The 17,232-nt window shown below is 38.1% G+C and overlaps 1 protein-coding gene across 4 annotated transcripts in view; it reads right to left on the bottom strand.

Moving 5' to 3' along the window:
- The window catches only part of CC2D2A (coiled-coil and C2 domain containing 2A), a 220,186-nt gene that overhangs the window by 56,494 nt on the left and 146,460 nt on the right, over positions 1-17,232 (bottom strand). For all 4 annotated transcript variants that reach the window (XM_054029653.1, XM_054029652.1, XM_054029654.1 and 1 more), the window contains 5 exons: positions 15,285-15,391; positions 10,713-10,853; positions 9,742-9,898; positions 3,720-3,958; positions 966-1,143 (listed from right to left, as the gene is read on the bottom strand). In XM_054029653.1, coding sequence (XP_053885628.1) covers positions 966-1,143; positions 3,720-3,958; positions 9,742-9,898; positions 10,713-10,853; positions 15,285-15,391 — 822 coding nt within the window. The remainder of the gene's footprint in view (positions 1-965; positions 1,144-3,719; positions 3,959-9,741; positions 9,899-10,712; positions 10,854-15,284; positions 15,392-17,232) is intronic.

Genomic DNA, 17,232 nt, shown 5'->3' with positions numbered 1-17,232 from the left:
AGCATGTACACTATATCAGCCCTTAGGACAGGGCAGCCTATTTCCCTCAATGTGCCTGGCCAGCTCCACAGGACCATGTGCCATGGCCCTGTCTCCCCTCCTGGTCCCCTTTGGGTTGGTTTGCAGCAAAGAAGTACTAGGAGGGTCAGTTTCAGCACTACACTGAGAGAAGGGACTGCAACTATACCTTGTCCCTGTGCAAGAGGGTGGGTGGCACAAGTGGGCATGGAAGAAAGGAGGCTAGTGTGTACCTTTAACTGTATCATGAAAAGACAGCCTGGATGATAAATGTTGCATTAGGCACCCCTTAGACATAGGATTTTAAAAGTGTGCTATTGTCTGCTTCATTACATTATTGAATTACCCTTTTCCGAGTGAATGAAGCAGTTCTCAGAATTCAGAGAGTGCATCCTTCTCTATAACTCAAGTTAACAACTTGATCAAGAGTACTACATTTTTTCAAATTGTCCAGTAGTTTTATTCTGTGGACAAGAGTTTCCTGAGTAGAACAGACCATCATATTTGTTTTATCTGTGATGTAAACCACAGCTTCTCTAAAAGTAAAAAAGTTGCTTCACTTACCTACTGAACCATATAATTTGATCATTTATTAATTTCCCTTTTGAAACCTAGAATCTAGCCAGAACCTATTAATTTAAATGTATTTTTAAAAGATGTTTTAATTTCTTCTCTGAGTCTTAGTCCACACTGTCCAGACCAAGAGATAAGGGACAAATCTTGGCCCTCTCCCCTCCCAATACATGCCCAGGGCTAAAAACACAATGCCAAGTTAGATCTTTGTCACTTATAGCTGAGGTAAGGGAACAATTCAGACCCTGGAGAACCTATGCTTTACAACCTTCTAGCTGCTATTAAAAAAAATACAGAGTAAAAGCATAAAACCAATTAAAATGGTCTTTTTAATATTTGTTTCATAGAGGAGTCCTTGCAAAAGAATTATGTACCTGAAGTTTCAAACTCTCTGGCCAATTGAATATTTTCAAATTGAAAATTTGTCCAAAATGAACTCTGAAGTCTGAGCTTATTTGCCGGGTGACGGTCCTCGACACTTCTTTAGTGTTGAAAAGGACTTTTAAAAACACTGAACGTTTCTTTACATCTTCTCGTCTTAAAACTTCTGCCCTGTGAACATGTTAAACATAAATTGTAGCAAGAGAGATTTTGTGCAAAATATCTTTACTCTTTGGGGTATTTTATAGGAGTCTGATTACTGAAGAGAAAGCAAGAGACAAAATCAAATATAGGCCAGTTAATTACTCTATAGAAACATCACTACACAGGAAAATGACTTGGGAATTCCACAGTTACTTTGATTTCTCATGCATGCAAAAAGCTTTTATAATAAACTTTTGCCTCTTACTGTTATATGAAGAAGCCTCAAGTGGAGATAAAATCTGACCTGTTCATCTAGTGAAAATTCTTTCCCCCACAAATTATAAACAATATCAAAAGCAGTCAGGATCTAAAATATCCTGGCAGTGTGAAAGAGAAACAGCAACAGGAATGGTTTATGCTAAAGCTATTTTCTGCATAACCTTGATATGGAACAGTTTAAGACATTGAAACCCATTAAATAATCTGTGTTAAACTGTGAAACACTGACAATGTGTAAATTTCTTCTCTCTCTATCTACTGCTTGTCACATGGTGTCTGAGCACCTTCCACATAACATTGATAGTGAGTGAAGTTTCTAGTGGATTTCATGGAGTCTTTGACATTTCTCCCTTTTCAAGTGTAAAAAGTCTGCTTGTTTTTTATTTTTTTACTTTTTTTTTTAAGATTTAAATAATTTTTAAAAAGGTTGGTTTCCTTCAGGGCCATTTTTTGTTTATTTGTTGACTGGAGGTTTTTGGGCAGACGGGAGTGTCAATGTTGTGCGTGTTATTCTTATGGTGGAAAAGCCTTTTCAAAGCTGCCTGGGAGCTTATGGAGGGACTTGGGCTCAGGTGTGATGTGCTCATAGTGGCCTAAACCACGGAGAAGGCAAGCAGCCTTAGTTTAACATCTATCAACTGCAAAAATGGCTGTTTGTATACATAACTGATGTGGGGGGAAACAAAAAACATTCACATTTGGTGAAATTCTTCAACCTCCTCCATGGTTGTGGAAGTCCCAAAATTGCAGACTAACCACTGTGGCTCCACTACATGAGTGAGGCTGGGAAGAGGAGTGCATAGGGAGGGAGGGGATTGGGGGGAGGGATAGCTCAGTGGTTTGAGCATTGGCCTGCTAAACCCAGGGTTGTGAGTTCAATCCTTAAGGGGGCCACTTGGGGATCTGGGGCAAAATCAGTACTTGGTCCTGCTAGTGAAGGCAGGGGGCTGGACTCGATGACCTTTCAAGGTCCCTTCCAGTTCTAGGAGATGGGATATCTCCATTAATTTAGATTTAGATTTTTAGGGGTGTTGGGTGTTGCGGGCAGGCAGAGGAATAAGGACTATTGCCTGCAAGTATCTACTGGCCACAAAACTCAACTGGGAGTGGGGAGATGTAGTGACTACAGAAGCTAATATAGTCCTTGGTCTGTAGTAATGGCTACATTTTAGTTGCACAGCTGCCCATACTCTGCCTTGGATTTCGCTGTCTGTCACTGCCAACATCCCCAAAACCTCTACAAAGCCCCAGTATTGGGCTGTAGTAGGAACAGGAAAATACAGGGGGAGGAGTTGGAGTCAACCAGAGGGTCAACAATCTGTGAAGACTGTGCATCTATACACTTTACATGGGAGGGGGCTAGGCTGGCATCTGCTACATTCCATGAGTTACAGATGCAGAGGCACCTTTCCCTTTAACTTTGGGTTGTGAAAATGATTCTGTCCCTAAGTATCTTGCCCACAGCCTGAGATAAAGGGACTTTGTATTTGGTTTGAGTGGAGTGTGTGTGACATTTTTAACATATGCAGCTAGGCCACAGATATTACAACAGCTCATAGTTGTACAGGTGATGATGGCCCACTGTTCCTCCCTCTCTAAAGGATTCGTGGTCAGTGGATCTGTGCAGTTTACTGATCCACTGGACCCACCACATTTCCCTGACACTCCCTCAGCGCATCTACAGATACTCATCCTCATTCCCACAGGGAGCTGTCACAGAGCTGGACTCCATGATACATAAAGAGCTACCAAAGTTCAGTGAATGGCCTCTCAACTTTAAACCTGTTCTTTCTAGTGACATTGGTACTGCAATTCTTCCACTGCATGTAGGGCCCTCCTTGGCCACGGAGGAACCTGCAGGATTTTGCCCAACGTTAAAATATATGCAGGATCTTAAATGTGACCTACAATGGAACTTAATAAAATTATACCAACTTTAGAAAGAAGATGCTGAACATTCCAATAGCTAGGCTAAGCAGGGTGTTCAGAATGTATTTCTAAAGTTGAATTAATTTAAATTAAATATAAATAAATAAAATAAATAATATTCAAACAGAAGATTGATAATGACAAAACAATAAGTACTTGCAGTGTTGCAGATGTGTTAGTCCCAGGATATGAGAGAGACAAGGAAGATGAGGTAATGTATTTCTGTTGGTGGAAGCAACAAGCTTTCAAGCTTCAAAGACCTGAGAAAGAGATCTGTGAACCATGAAAGTTTGTCCCTTCCACCAAAAGAAAAAATATATATTACCTCACCTGCCTAACATAACAAATGACAAATTAATCTGTAGAGAACCATAAATGTCTCAGAGCAATCTTACCTGGGGCACAGATCATTAGGAGTTACACTTCCCGTCAGGCTCAACTCAGGAATTAAAACCGGTTCTCCAGGTTTCCTCCTGATGTTAACAGCTTTTTCTCTAACTTGTTGCTCTACCTCCAGCCTATTAGCCAGCTTAGGAAGAATGGGTTTTACTGGTTCCTCACCATATTCTGACTCCTCTGCTTCTTCTTCCTCTTGGTCTTGACTTTGTTTTCTTTTCTTTTTCTTCTTGGTCTTCTGCATATAGAAAATACAGAATTTTCCTCCAAAGTGTTCTACTTGCAATTGTTTTGGTCAAAATATACACTATGTTTAGTTATTTCTGACTGTTCTACTTTCCTTACACATTGCAAATAGTTAGTTGGAAATTTCTTTTTATTATTCTTAAAGGATTATATAAAGTTCTCCCACTCTTCGGTCCAACTTCATTTATTCTGCGGCTAGTAGTTCTCTGCATTCATATAGCTAAACAACAGGCTTAACTTGACTATCTCAAAGAATACACTTACAAATTCTGAATTTGCTTGAGTGATCATTGTGAGACTTTCGATTTTCTCTTTAGCCTGAGCCACCAAGTTTGTCCTTTGTTAGGGCTGACAGCCATTCCCAGGATCATATTTGACTCTTTAACTGACATAGGTAAAGACTGACATAATTACTACTAAAAAGCAACAGAGGGTCCTGTGGCACCTTTAAGACTAACAGAAGTATTGGGAGCATAAGCTTTCGTGGGTAAGAACCTCACTTCTTCAGATGCAAGAAGTGAGGTTCTTACCCACGAAAGCTTATGCTCCCAATACTTCTGTTAGTCTTAAAGGTGCCACAGGACCCTCTGTTGCTTTTTACAGATTCAGACTAACACGGCTACCCCTCTGATAATTACTACTGCAATTCTTCTGGTCCCCAGTGATCCAAAGTCCAAGAAACAGAACCCAGATCTCCCACAGAGTAGCTGTATTTTCACTAAGCCATTGAGCCAGCTATTTTATGTTTTAAAAGTGATTACAATTATTAGATATCATGTATAAGGCTGTGAGTTTGTCATGGAGGTCACTGATTCTGTGACTTTCTGTTACCTCTGTGTCTTCTGCAGCGGCCGGTGTCGCTGGCTCTTGGGCTGCCCGAGGAGCTCAGGCAGCTCCTGGGCCAATCGCACCGGCTGCTGCTGGGGCAGTCTTGGGTCACAGTCCACCCCACCCACCCAGCAGCAGGAGTTTGGGTGGGGGGCTCAGGGCAAGGGGTTGGGACACGGGAGGGGCAGTGCTTACCTGGGGGGGGGGTGCAAAGTGGCAACATATCCCTCCCTCAGCTCCTAGCTCCACGTGCTGCCTCCACCCACAGGCACTGCCCTCGCAGCTCCCATTGGCTGCAGTTCCTGACCAATGGAAGCTGCAGAGCTGGCAGTGAATGGAGCTAGGAGCTTAGGGAGAGACATGTCGTCACTATCCCAGAAGCCGGGTAGGGAGCCTGCCAGCCCTGCCAACCCTCCTTCCCAGCATCAGCAGGGGTCCCGAGCTGCTCGCACCCACAGCACCCCTCGGGCTGCCGCCCCCTGCAGCAGCCCCGGGCTACCGTTGCCCCCAGCACCTGCGGGCCCCCCCCAGCACCCACGGCACTCCCAATATTTAGTCAGGGGTATAGTACAAGTCATGGACAGGTCACGGGCCATGAATATTTGTTTACTGCCCGTGACCTGTCCATGACTTTTACTAAAAATACCCATGACTAAAATGTAGCCTTAATTATGTATACAGTGGGCTGCTCTTCAGTTCTCTTCTCTCCTCTGCTAGTAAATACAATCATTTTTCACCTTTGGTCTTACTGACTGCCCAGGTGCGCCAGTGTTCCTGCTGCTATCAGAAGCATTCAGATTTACAAGATGGTGGATTTATCCTGGGAAGCAATGACTCTGAAAAAGATTTGGGGGTCATGGTGGATAATCAGCTCCCAGTGCGATGCTGTGGCCAAAAGGGCTAATGCAATCCTTGGATGCATGAACAGGGGAATCTTGAGTTAGAATAGAGAGGTTATTTTGCGTCTGTGTTTGGTACTAGTGGGATCAGTGCTGGAATACTGCGTCTAGTTTTGGTGTCCCCAATTCAAGATGGATAGTGATAGATTGGAGAGGGTTCAGAGAAGAGCCATGAGAATTATTAAAGGATTATAAAATATGCCTTCTAGTGAAAGACTCAGGAAGTTCAATCTATTTAGCTTAAAGAAAAAGCTAAGGGGTGACTTGATTATAGTCTAAGAACATACATGGGGAACAAATGTTTGATAATGGACTCATCTATGTAGCAGAGACAAGTATAGCATGATTCAATGACTGGAACAAATTCAGACTGGAAATAAGGCATAAATATTTAACAGTCAGGGGAATTAACCCCTGAACACTTTATCAAGGTTCATGGTGGAGTCTCCATTATTGGCTGTTTTAAAATCAAGACTGAATGCTTTTCTAAAATATATGCTCTAGGAATTACTTTGGGGAAGTTCTGTGGCCTGCATTATACAGGAGGTCAGTCTACACGATCACAATAGCCCCTTCTGACATTGGAATCTATGAACTTACAACTGAACAAGGGGATTGGAGCAGTATAATTCTTATCTGCTTGGTAGACTTTACCTGCCATGTAGCACCATGTCTCTAATTAATAGTACAGTAACTGCTGATCAGTCAATAGATCTCATGAATGTCTCTCTTAGAAATACTGTTTTAGGGAATGTTCAAATAACAACATGACAGTTTTGTTGAAATATTTGTTTTACATTGGTATAAATTTATTAATTGAATGCTATGATTAATAGATTTTAATGACGGATGGGACCATTATGATCATGAGCTCTTGCATAGCACAGACCCATAGAAATTCTCCCTTTGATTCCTACATCCAGTCAAACTAGTTGCACAACTGTTATTTCTAACACCTTTGCTTGCTTTTCTTTCGCCTTACTCTGCTCTATCTTTTTATCATCTTTCTTCCTTCTACTCCTTTTATTATGCCCACCAAATTATCTAGAAACTCTTTAGACTATAATCTAAGATATCAAAACTCCAATAATGATAGTAAACTATCAGGATATTTGAGGCTAAAACAAAACAAAAAACAAAGCACCACAACCCCCACACACCAAAAAAGTGCTCTGCTGGCATGGAGTGAAGGTCTATATACCCGCACCTAACTTAAAAAAAAAAAAAGACCTGAGGTGGTTGAGGATCATAGATCCTTTTATAATCTCAGTTTCAAACATGTAAGGCCTTGTCTCATCTGTAGCCTATAGAGATGATGCTTGCTTATATTTATATAGAAACAAACAAAAATCTATTTTGTAAAAACAGGCTTGACAATAGTTAAGTGAGGCCTGGTAAAATATGAGTAACGTAAAGTGAGACAATTTAGAGGCAAGTTGAAGATAAATTAGGACACAATTCCTGGTTATACTGTAAACATGTTTTGGTCCTAACTGGTTTTTACAAGTGTTTTAGATAAAATGTTAAGATGCTGTAAAATGCTATCTATATTGATAGTTACTGGTATGGTATTTACACAAATGTTAACTAAAATGACAATTAATGTTAAATAGCTAATGTGAAAGTAAAATATATTTAATTATGATTAAAATGTGGACTTAATGTTAATTAATTAAGGGGTATTATTATAATTGATTATAAAAAGGGTAGTGCACTAATTTTAGATTAGACAACACCCATCCACTATCAAGGTACCATGAGAGAAACGATTATACCCGTTCTCCTCAATTAGTGATTGATCACCCCTAAATGCAGTACTTCATCTAAGAATGAGAGTATAAACACAGTGTATGGTTATATTGTAATGCCTGTTTGCTTAAATATTTTATATTAAATAAAGTTTTCAATTTTAGCACTCAGTACCATTCACAGACCTCCACTACATTAAATTAGCTGTAAATACTCTGGAGGCTCAAACCTTAAAGAATTCCATTTGGTTTTATTCCTTATTTTTAAGTTACTAACTGGGAACACATAAATCAAAGGTTACAGGTCCCAATAGGAACTGTTTTTCTCCCCTTCTTCATCCATTCAAAAAGCCACTGCAAAGAACACCCTGGCTTCTGGCTCCAACCACATCATCCCCGTTTCTGCATCCTTCCACTGGTGCCTCTTCTCCACTGCATCAAACACTATTTGCCTTCGCTTTTAAGGTTCTTTCTGGCTTAGCCTCACGCTGCCTATTATCTCTTATATGTTACTGAGCTGTCAACCCCTACCTCTGCTCTATCAACAAAAGCATCTTTCATTGCCCATAGACAAATTTCCCCTCAACACCTTCATTCTTCCTCCAATTACAATCTTTATGCATAGGAGGAGCTCTCCCAAAAATCAGCATAGCCACTACTGTATCTTCCTTCAAATCTCGCCTTTATAGCTCAACTCTGCTATAAGAGCTACAAGATACTCACCAACGGCTAGGCAGCTCCTGTGTTGGATTACATTGATCATAATTGTCTTACTGGTATCTTGCATTCCCCCCATCTATTCATTATTTCCACCTGTTGTCTCTCATAATATATTTAGATTGTAAGCTCTTTGGGGCAAGATTTGTCTTTACATTATGTGTCTGTACAATGATTAGAACAAGGGGGCCCTTATTACTAATGATGATATCTAGGTACTATCATATCACAAATAAACCAACAACAACAGAAGGTCCCCAAACTCAGGACAGTTGGGGCAAAAGGAGTTGCTGAGGGGGGTGTAGCCCATAAGTGGGAATATTTACAGGCCACCTTTGTAGAAGTGCTATTAAGACAAAAGCTAAAAGCATTCAACCATCTTTCTCCCTCTGCCTTTCTACGCTAACAACCATGACATACTAAAATTGGCACTTCTCGGTTAGATTATTTTATTAATCCCAGGGAGAATGAGTGGCCCTGGAAGAAACAAAGTGATAGTGGTAACAAAAACCATTTGTTATTAATGAAAATATATTAGACAGTTTAATCAATGCACCCCAGTCTTAATTGACAAGGCCCCTATTATTTGACACATGGGCTTCTCCTGAACAGAAATGATAACTGGTGCCTGAATAAAAACGATAGCTGGTGCATAAGACCACTAAAAGAAACTGCATGGGCAAAGTACAGTTGAAATCCTTACACTACTCGGACACCTCCTCCTCATCAGAGTTCCTAGTGCTTCCCAAAGGAAGTGTGGAGGGAGCAGGGCCATGACCTTTCCCATTCTGGGACAAGAGCTGCCCAGGCTTGCAAAAAGCACACATTGCACTCTTTAAAAGGACGATATTGTGTCTGTACTGCCAGGAAGCTCTGGAAAGTATTGTGGCTGCTCTAGACAATCATCTCTGGTGATCACAGTTGGTTCTGTGTACCTTGGAATCCCCTCCTCTTGCATACAGCTGTATCTTCAAGGAACAACTGAGCCCTTAATTTGTATTCTAAGACAAATATTAATACAGCTCTGAAGAAGTGAAAAACTAGTACATTAGTTCATTGCATTTTCTAGTTTTAAATAGTTATTTGATGTAACTGGACATTTGGTATTGACTGCCAGTTCACAGAAACATCTTATTGTTTCACTGTTAACTATGAGAAATATATTCATTTTAACTCCTGAAGTGACAAGGAAAATCATTCACAATCACAGGGACTTGAATTTAACATGCATACAGCAAAACTGTTTAATCTAATTTAATGAAACCATTTCAGTGCTGAAATGTAAGCAAAGAAGTTTGAAAACCAACATCAGACAAAACAATCACCACTACAGAATAAACTTCTTAGAGAAAGTTTAACTTGTTCTACTTCACTACAGCTATTGCACTTAAATACCATTTATTTAACATAAGTTAATTTAGTAACAATCCTAAATATAAATAATTTACCCAACTGAACTCCATTACACTTAACAATTTGTGATGGCTATACTGATCTTCAAGCTATTTCTACCATAACAAGAGATATCTTAAAAATACACTTGGCAATAATGCAATTTTATAGACTGTGTTGTTTACACAAACCTGTGCCTTTTTCCAAGATTTCCACTCTTGTAGCTCAGTTTTGTATTCTTCCATTTTCTTTTCATACTCTTCCATGTATTCTTCTAATAGTTCATTTATTTCAGACTGAATTTCTGCTTCATAGATTTTTTTATCTGATCTCTGGTCAATCTCTTCCCTTCAAAACAATTAATTATAATTTACAAATATATTGTACACTACTGTTGGCTCCTTTCATTATAACAAAAATGTATTCTGTTGATAAATGCATTCACATTTAACCTATGCTTTCATGTACAGGTAAGTTTTCAAGCAATTTTCAGCACATAGGATACATCAGTATTACTAGGTTATCTTTGTCATAGTATCTGAAGCTCTAAACGCAAAGCAGGCCTTTGGAATCCTAATAAACTTCTTATTACAAAATAACAAACCTTATAGGGTCCTCGGCCATGCCAAGGGCTCCTAGGTGCCACAATAATACTAATAAATAATAGTAATAATAATAAATAAGGAATATAAAAATTATTCCTTAAGATAATTTTTAATGGTCAGCAGTAATTAGCAATTCTTTTTCCTTTGTCTTGCACATTATAATTAATTTGTAATGAACACACAGCTAGTTACATGAGTGCATAAAATGTGTGAGATATTCTAAGAACAACAATTTATATCTAGTATTTAGTTATAAGACTGCAAAATGGTGTGAGGGATGAGGTTAGTTTTAAGAATTGTGATAGATGCTAATTGACAGCAGATAGTAACTAGACACAATGAACTAAACAATTCTGACTTTGGACATTACCCTCTAGTAATTTCTCTCAGTTATTGTAATTACTTGTTGTTCAAAAAAAAAAGGGGATACCAGAACTTGCTACTAAAAGCTTATCGTTGTGCCTTTTTCATGTTACTTGTGAACTCTCAAATATGGCAACATGCAATAAAATCCCATTGCTAGCACATGAAGTAACAAAAATGTTATCAAAACATACTTTCTCAAATAGAGTTTCATGGGTGTGTTAGTAAACTTCTGAAAGTCACGCAGGGATTTCATTTCTTTCCAAACTTTTATAATAGTCTTCAGCAACGTTCGGTCTTTTTCTTGTTCAGCATCACGAAGTCTTCTGGTTTGCCTATAAATATATATACGTACAAACTTAAACTTGCATAACTAGATGGAACAATCCAGAGAGAACTTATAATACTGAAAAACCACATGTTGTAGTTTTCAATCTAATTGATGGACTTTACTACAATCCAAGATAGTATAACAAACTCAAACTTGAAGATGACAGGATGTGGCTTTCTTTAGAGCTCTGTATTCTATTCTGCTGAATTCTGGACAATGTGACTTTAATTACAGTTAATTATCTTGAGCTCTCCATCTCTTATACAAAGGCTTATTAAAGCCATACATTATTAAAAACATTTTAAAGTCAATGTGTGTAAACAGCAACTCAGGAGAATTATACTTCTGCTATGAAGTAATTAAATCAAGTCATGGCCCTGGAGCATTCGAAACACTAACAAAATTAACTTCTTTTGACTTGGAAGGGATATTTGACTTGGAACCATTTCTGTCTTCCATTGCATTATGGTATTGGTATTACCTTTCCTTAAGCACTTACATATACACTCATGTACTTCTTGAAGACCAGACTAAACATTTCCTATGTAAATGACTATTTAGGATGAACATAATCTTTTGTCAACACTGTCCTGGCTGTAACAATTGTCTTTTTTTTTTAAATGATATAAACTAAAAGATATTATTCTATAATATGGTACTAAAAAACCCTCTAATTTAAGATGTGGATATTCAATAGCTTATATTCATTACTTATACTAACTTTGCTTCTGCTTTTAAATAATTTTTATAGAGATTAAATACAGACCTTCCGAGACACTGCACTCCACAACCTGTATTGGCAAGTATGATTCAAAGTTTTACACAAGAGGCCCATCAATTTACTAATATGGCAAATGAGATCACTGGGACTGGAACTGACGACTATCGTGGCTTGCCACACTCCAGTGATATTCCTCTCAATTTGCCAGAAGTCCATTGCATGTTTCCAGTCAAGAACCAAAATGTATCTTCCTTTCCAGTTTATCAGAGGGGTAGCTGTGTTAGTCTGTATCCACAAAAAACAAAGAGAAATCTGGTGGCACCTTAAAGACTAACAGATTTATTTGGGCATAAGCTTTTGTGGGTAAAAAAAACGCCACTGAAATGCATCTGAAGAAGTGGGGGTTTTTACCCTCAAAAGCTTATGCCCAAATAAATCTTTTAGTCTATAAGGTGCCACCGGACTCCTCGGTTTTTTTCCAGTTTGTTTGTTACAGTGTTGTTTGTTTTGTATTTGTTTTGCTCCATCTCTTGGACTTCTTTGTGCTAGTTTCCTATGTAACATATATTGTTTTTAATGTATGTGTTAATATGAACAAGTGGAAATGTCTACATTGCTATTTTTAGCCACATAGCTTGAGCTCTGAGAGCTTGAGTCAGTTGACCCAGGCGCTGAGACTCGCTGCCACAGGTTTTTTGCTGTGTTGATATACCCTAAGTTTCATTTCAATAATATCTTTAATAAAATGTTTAAGTTATAAAGATGATTCTTTAAAAATATGCTTAATTTTAATATAATCAGAGTCTTTGCATTATTCTCTTGACATGGGCATATGTAAAAGCTAAATATGATTCAGCACTTAAAAGCAGAGTGGCCCTGCGGCATAATGTAAACACCTCTTATTGTAGCAAAAAACTACACTTTATAGCCCTCTGATCTCATATGGTCTGCAGTGACAGCAACATATGAGAAACTAACCGAAGCATACTCAACGAGTCCACTGACATCAACCAAAATGGAAAGGTTCTCAGAATTTAACTGAGAGCATTTCAGCAATCAATTAGCTTCCTAGGGCCAGAAAGGCACAATACTCTTTTCAAATCAAAAAGGAAGTCCTCTTTTCTATCCAGAAGTGAAGGATACCATCAATCACTTACTAATATAAAGAAACAACATGTTTCTAAGTAAGAACAAGCATCCACAGGACAAACTGGAGTTTATGAAACAGTTAATTTATCTCATGTCTGTGGTTATCAAGGACCAGTATTTGCAATGACTCTGTCATGTAAAGTAATGCATAGGGACTGAAGAGAGTCATTTAAAAAAATGTCTTCATGCACATTTGTTTTTGCACAGAAGACACACATACAAATTGGATTTCATGGCCAAAGGCATTTTCTTTTTCTGTAATGTATTTGTTCATAGAAAATAAAGTCAAATGTGGCACTGAAAACCAGATGAGATCTTGAATTTATCCAGTTTTACAGCCAGGATGACTGAGACAGAGGTCAAGTGATTTTCCACAAGGTCTCACAATGAGTAAGCATCCCAGTATGAAATCATTTTTTACCCAGAACTCTTCTGATTCCTAGCTGTAATTTGAGCTCCAACTACAAGCATAGCGATCACCATTAAAAAGTCAACACTAAACAACACTCTGATATTTAGGATACCATCATTAAGTCCTAATGATAAGTAGTGGGAAATACTGTAATCTCTCAGGTACAATAGTATGGTACTGTTGGCAAATGTTAACTATTTAATGGTGACCATGGTACTCTCTCTACTTCTGTTAATGTATTCAGTAGGTTCAGAAATCTTAAGAATCTTTTATTGTGAGCTAAGCATTAGGTAATTAAAACTACAGCATTAAATATTTTAATTAAAGGAGTACAATTTAAGAGACTTTTACTTTAGCATCTAAACTAGACCTGGGGATTACACAACCATGCTGATAGTCTAAGGTTTTCCTTTCATAGTCAGCAGGCATTTTTTCCTACCTGCAGAATAGTCACTAAGGATTAATCTTGCCATTCATTCACTGCATGCAAGTGTACCCCTGTGCCCAAATGAAGCTCCAATGACTTCAATAGGATTCTGTGTGGGTAAAAGGGTACACTCTATGCTAGATCAGGGTCTAAGCTTCAAACCTGCTATGAGCTCCATGCAGGCAGGCTCTTACATCTGCAGAGAGTGCCACTGATTCAAAACTAAAAATATATATAAATTCTTAAGGCCCAGGAGTTCTGAAGGGAGTGCTGAATGGGGCCTTTAGTTAGCAATGACTCCAACTATGTAAGATAAAATCCCCCTTTTGAATTGAATTAAAATTGAATTTGCCACAATTAGGCCAAACAGGAGGGAATAACAGCTGTTCCCAACTGATGACAGATACTGCTCAGATGTTGACAATTCTGTCAGAAAACCAAAAATGTTCCAAAACTTTTTCCAGAAATACGTTGTTCCTTTAGGAGCAATAAAACATTCACAAATTTCACTAACACATTTTAAAAATCATTCTTTAAACAAGCAGAAGGAAAATTTACCATTTCACTTTGTATTATCACAAGCTAAATAAAAATTATGTAAATTTTGCTTTATTGTTAATTATTAATAAATTGGAGACTGAAACCAATTACATCTAAAATTAACCCAAGTCCCCACAAAAGTGTACAATTTGGAAAAAAAAATAGTTTAGTACACATGAAAAGTGATAGCTTATTTGACTCCACATGAAAAATGCCAAATTGACAGGCCTGTAGACTGAAGTTTTCTTTTTTCTCAACAAAGCACTAGTGACATCGGTGCATGTTTCCCTCACACCTTACCAAATTCACCACATAAAGGCAATTAGAGTGAACATTACAAGAATTTAGTGCAGTTTAACTTATGTCTATGAGGCCTGTATGATCTAATACCAATTGGTTTCTGACTCGGGTTTAGGCTCTTAGAAACCTCATATGCTTGACAATGAGCTTTACCGCATAGGGAAGTAATGTACTGACTACATGTAACAACAGCCTCTGTTGGCTGGAATCAGACTTGATTATGTTTGTAATTAAATTGCTCTCTAGTATTTGGCCTACCAAGAAGAAAAATCCTTAGAGTAAAACTCCCACTGACTTCAATGGGGCCAAGATTTCACCCTTGCTGTTAATAACTGAGATTCTCCAAGTGGAGAAATCTGAATTCCCCATACTGCATAGTTGTAGTTTAGCTGACAACTGTAGTGTCTTGTTGTTTGTGGCTATTAATTTTTTACAAGAACACAGTAAAATTAACAGTGAAAAAGCAGCAGAATAATAATTTCATTGCTTGGGTTTCCAGGACTACTATTTTCAACAAGACAATTGAATGCTGGGAAGAAGGGCACACATCATGTCTATTAAATTTGTATCACTTTGAAACTTCATATACATTTATTAATCAAGTAAATGTATATGGCTGTCTGGTGCTCTATATAAATTTCTGGTTATTCATCAACCAGAAAAAAAATCATAAAATTAAAATGATTTTTGGAACGTAATGTGAAACACTGCACAATCTTATTTTGTACACACATTTCTTTATTCATAACCTGGGCTGTTTACTTCACATGCATAATACTTTACCATAAAGTGTCAAGTTTGGCTTGGTTTTAGTTCTGTACATGCAGAAATAAAGAAAAAAGGCATAAAATTCTGAAAAAAAGTGATCTAATGAATCTGTACCTACCTGATTACAAATTTATATTCAGTTACGCTCTGTTGTGCTACAGGATTTGAGACATTGGTTCCACTGTTGTCCAAACTACTCTGTACAGCATTCCTCAGAGCATGCAGCTTAAACAAAAAGCAAAAACAAACCAACAATTCATAGATGGTTTCAGAATTTATGGAGGAAACTGTACTGCATACCATGTAACCTGAAATGAACCAGTTAGCCACTGTATGATAGGAAACTGCTACTCCAACAAGGTAATTGGAAACAGATTAAGGATTTAGTTTCTGTACCCACTTTGTATCTCCTCAAATGATGATTTCAGAGATTCATGAGTGAAACCAAAAACTACAGAAACCTCATAGATTAGTATTCATGGTTCAACAGTCATGACAGGAGTGAACTTGAAACAAGGACAATGGAACTGCAAACAAATATAGAAGAGGATCACTTTTACTTATTTATAGACTAATGAAACAAGCACTTAGCTGCTTGTAAACATTTTGTCTACAGTACATCGCCTTGATGGACAAAATGTTCTATGATCACTACTCAACTGAAAGCAATGCAAACTTTAAATAGCAAAAAAGGCTAAATATATCAATGTGGTAAATAAACACACTATGAAAAATCTGTTCAGGATTCAAATCTAACCAAATACTTTTGCATTTCTGCTGAGTATATCTATTTACCTTCCCTCTATCGTGCTGGTATCTAAGCACCTCACAAAAATTCATTAATTTTTCTTCACAACATCCAGAGAGGATAGGGAATTATTGTTACCCATATTTTACAGATAGGAATCTGAGGCACAGTGAGATTAAATGACTTGCTTGATGTCACTCAGGTAGGTTTTGGCAGGCTGAACTAAATCTGAGTCCCTATCTAGTGCCTTAACTACAAGACTGTTCTTCCTCTCAAATAAAATAATTCTTTCTGATGTTTTCTTTCACCCTAATCTTGACAATAGGAACATAACAATGGCCATACTGGGTCAGATCAAAGGTCCATCCAGCCCAGTATCCTGTCTACCGACAGTGGCCAATGGCAGGTGCCCCAGAGGGAGTGAACCTAACAGGTAATGATCAAGTGATCTCTCTCCTGCCATCCATCTCCACCCTATGACAAACAGAGGCAAGGGACATCATTCCTTACCCACCCTGGCTAATAGCCATTAGTGGACTTAACCTCCATGAATTTATCTAGTTCTCTTTTAAACCCTGTTATAGTCCTAGCCTTCACAACCTCCTCAGGCAAGGAGTTCCACAGGTTGACTGTGCGCTGTGTGAAGAAGCACTTCCTTTTATTTGTTTTAAACCTGCTGCCCATTAATTTCATTTGGTGGCCCCTAGTTCTTATGGGAACAAGTAAATAACTTTTCCTTATTCACTTTCTCCACACCACTCATGACTTTACATACCTCTATCATACCCCCCTTAGTTTCCTCTTTTCCAAGCTGCGAAGTCTTAGCCTCTTTAATCTCTCCTCATATAGGACCCGTTCCAAACCCCTAATCATTTTAGTTGCCCTTCTCTGAACCTTTTCTAATGCCAGTATATCTTTTTTCTTCAGATGAGGAAACCACATCTGTACGCAGTATTCAAGATGTGGGCGTACCATGGATTTATATAAGGGCAATAAGATATTCTCCGTCTTATTCTCTATCCCCCTTTTAATGATTCCTAACATCCTGTTTGCTTTTTTGACCGTTGCTGCACACTGCGTGGACGTCTTCAGAGAACTATCCACGATGACTCCAAGATCTCTTTCCTGATTAGTTGTAGCTAAATTAGCCCCCATCATATTGTATGTATAGTTGGGGTTATTTTTTCCAATGTGCATTACTTTACATTTATCCACATTAAATTTCATTTGCCATTTTGTTGCCCAATCATTTAGTTTTGTGAGATCTTTTTGAAGTTCTTCACAGTCTGCTTTGGTCTTAACTATCTTGAGCAGTTTA

The sequence above is a fragment of the Malaclemys terrapin genome, chromosome 5 (genome assembly GCF_027887155.1).
Source record: "Malaclemys terrapin pileata isolate rMalTer1 chromosome 5, rMalTer1.hap1, whole genome shotgun sequence".
Lineage (NCBI taxonomy): Eukaryota > Metazoa > Chordata > Testudines > Emydidae > Malaclemys > Malaclemys terrapin.
The sequence above is the reverse complement of the archived record's forward strand: the minus strand, read 5'-3'. Positions and strand labels throughout refer to the sequence as shown.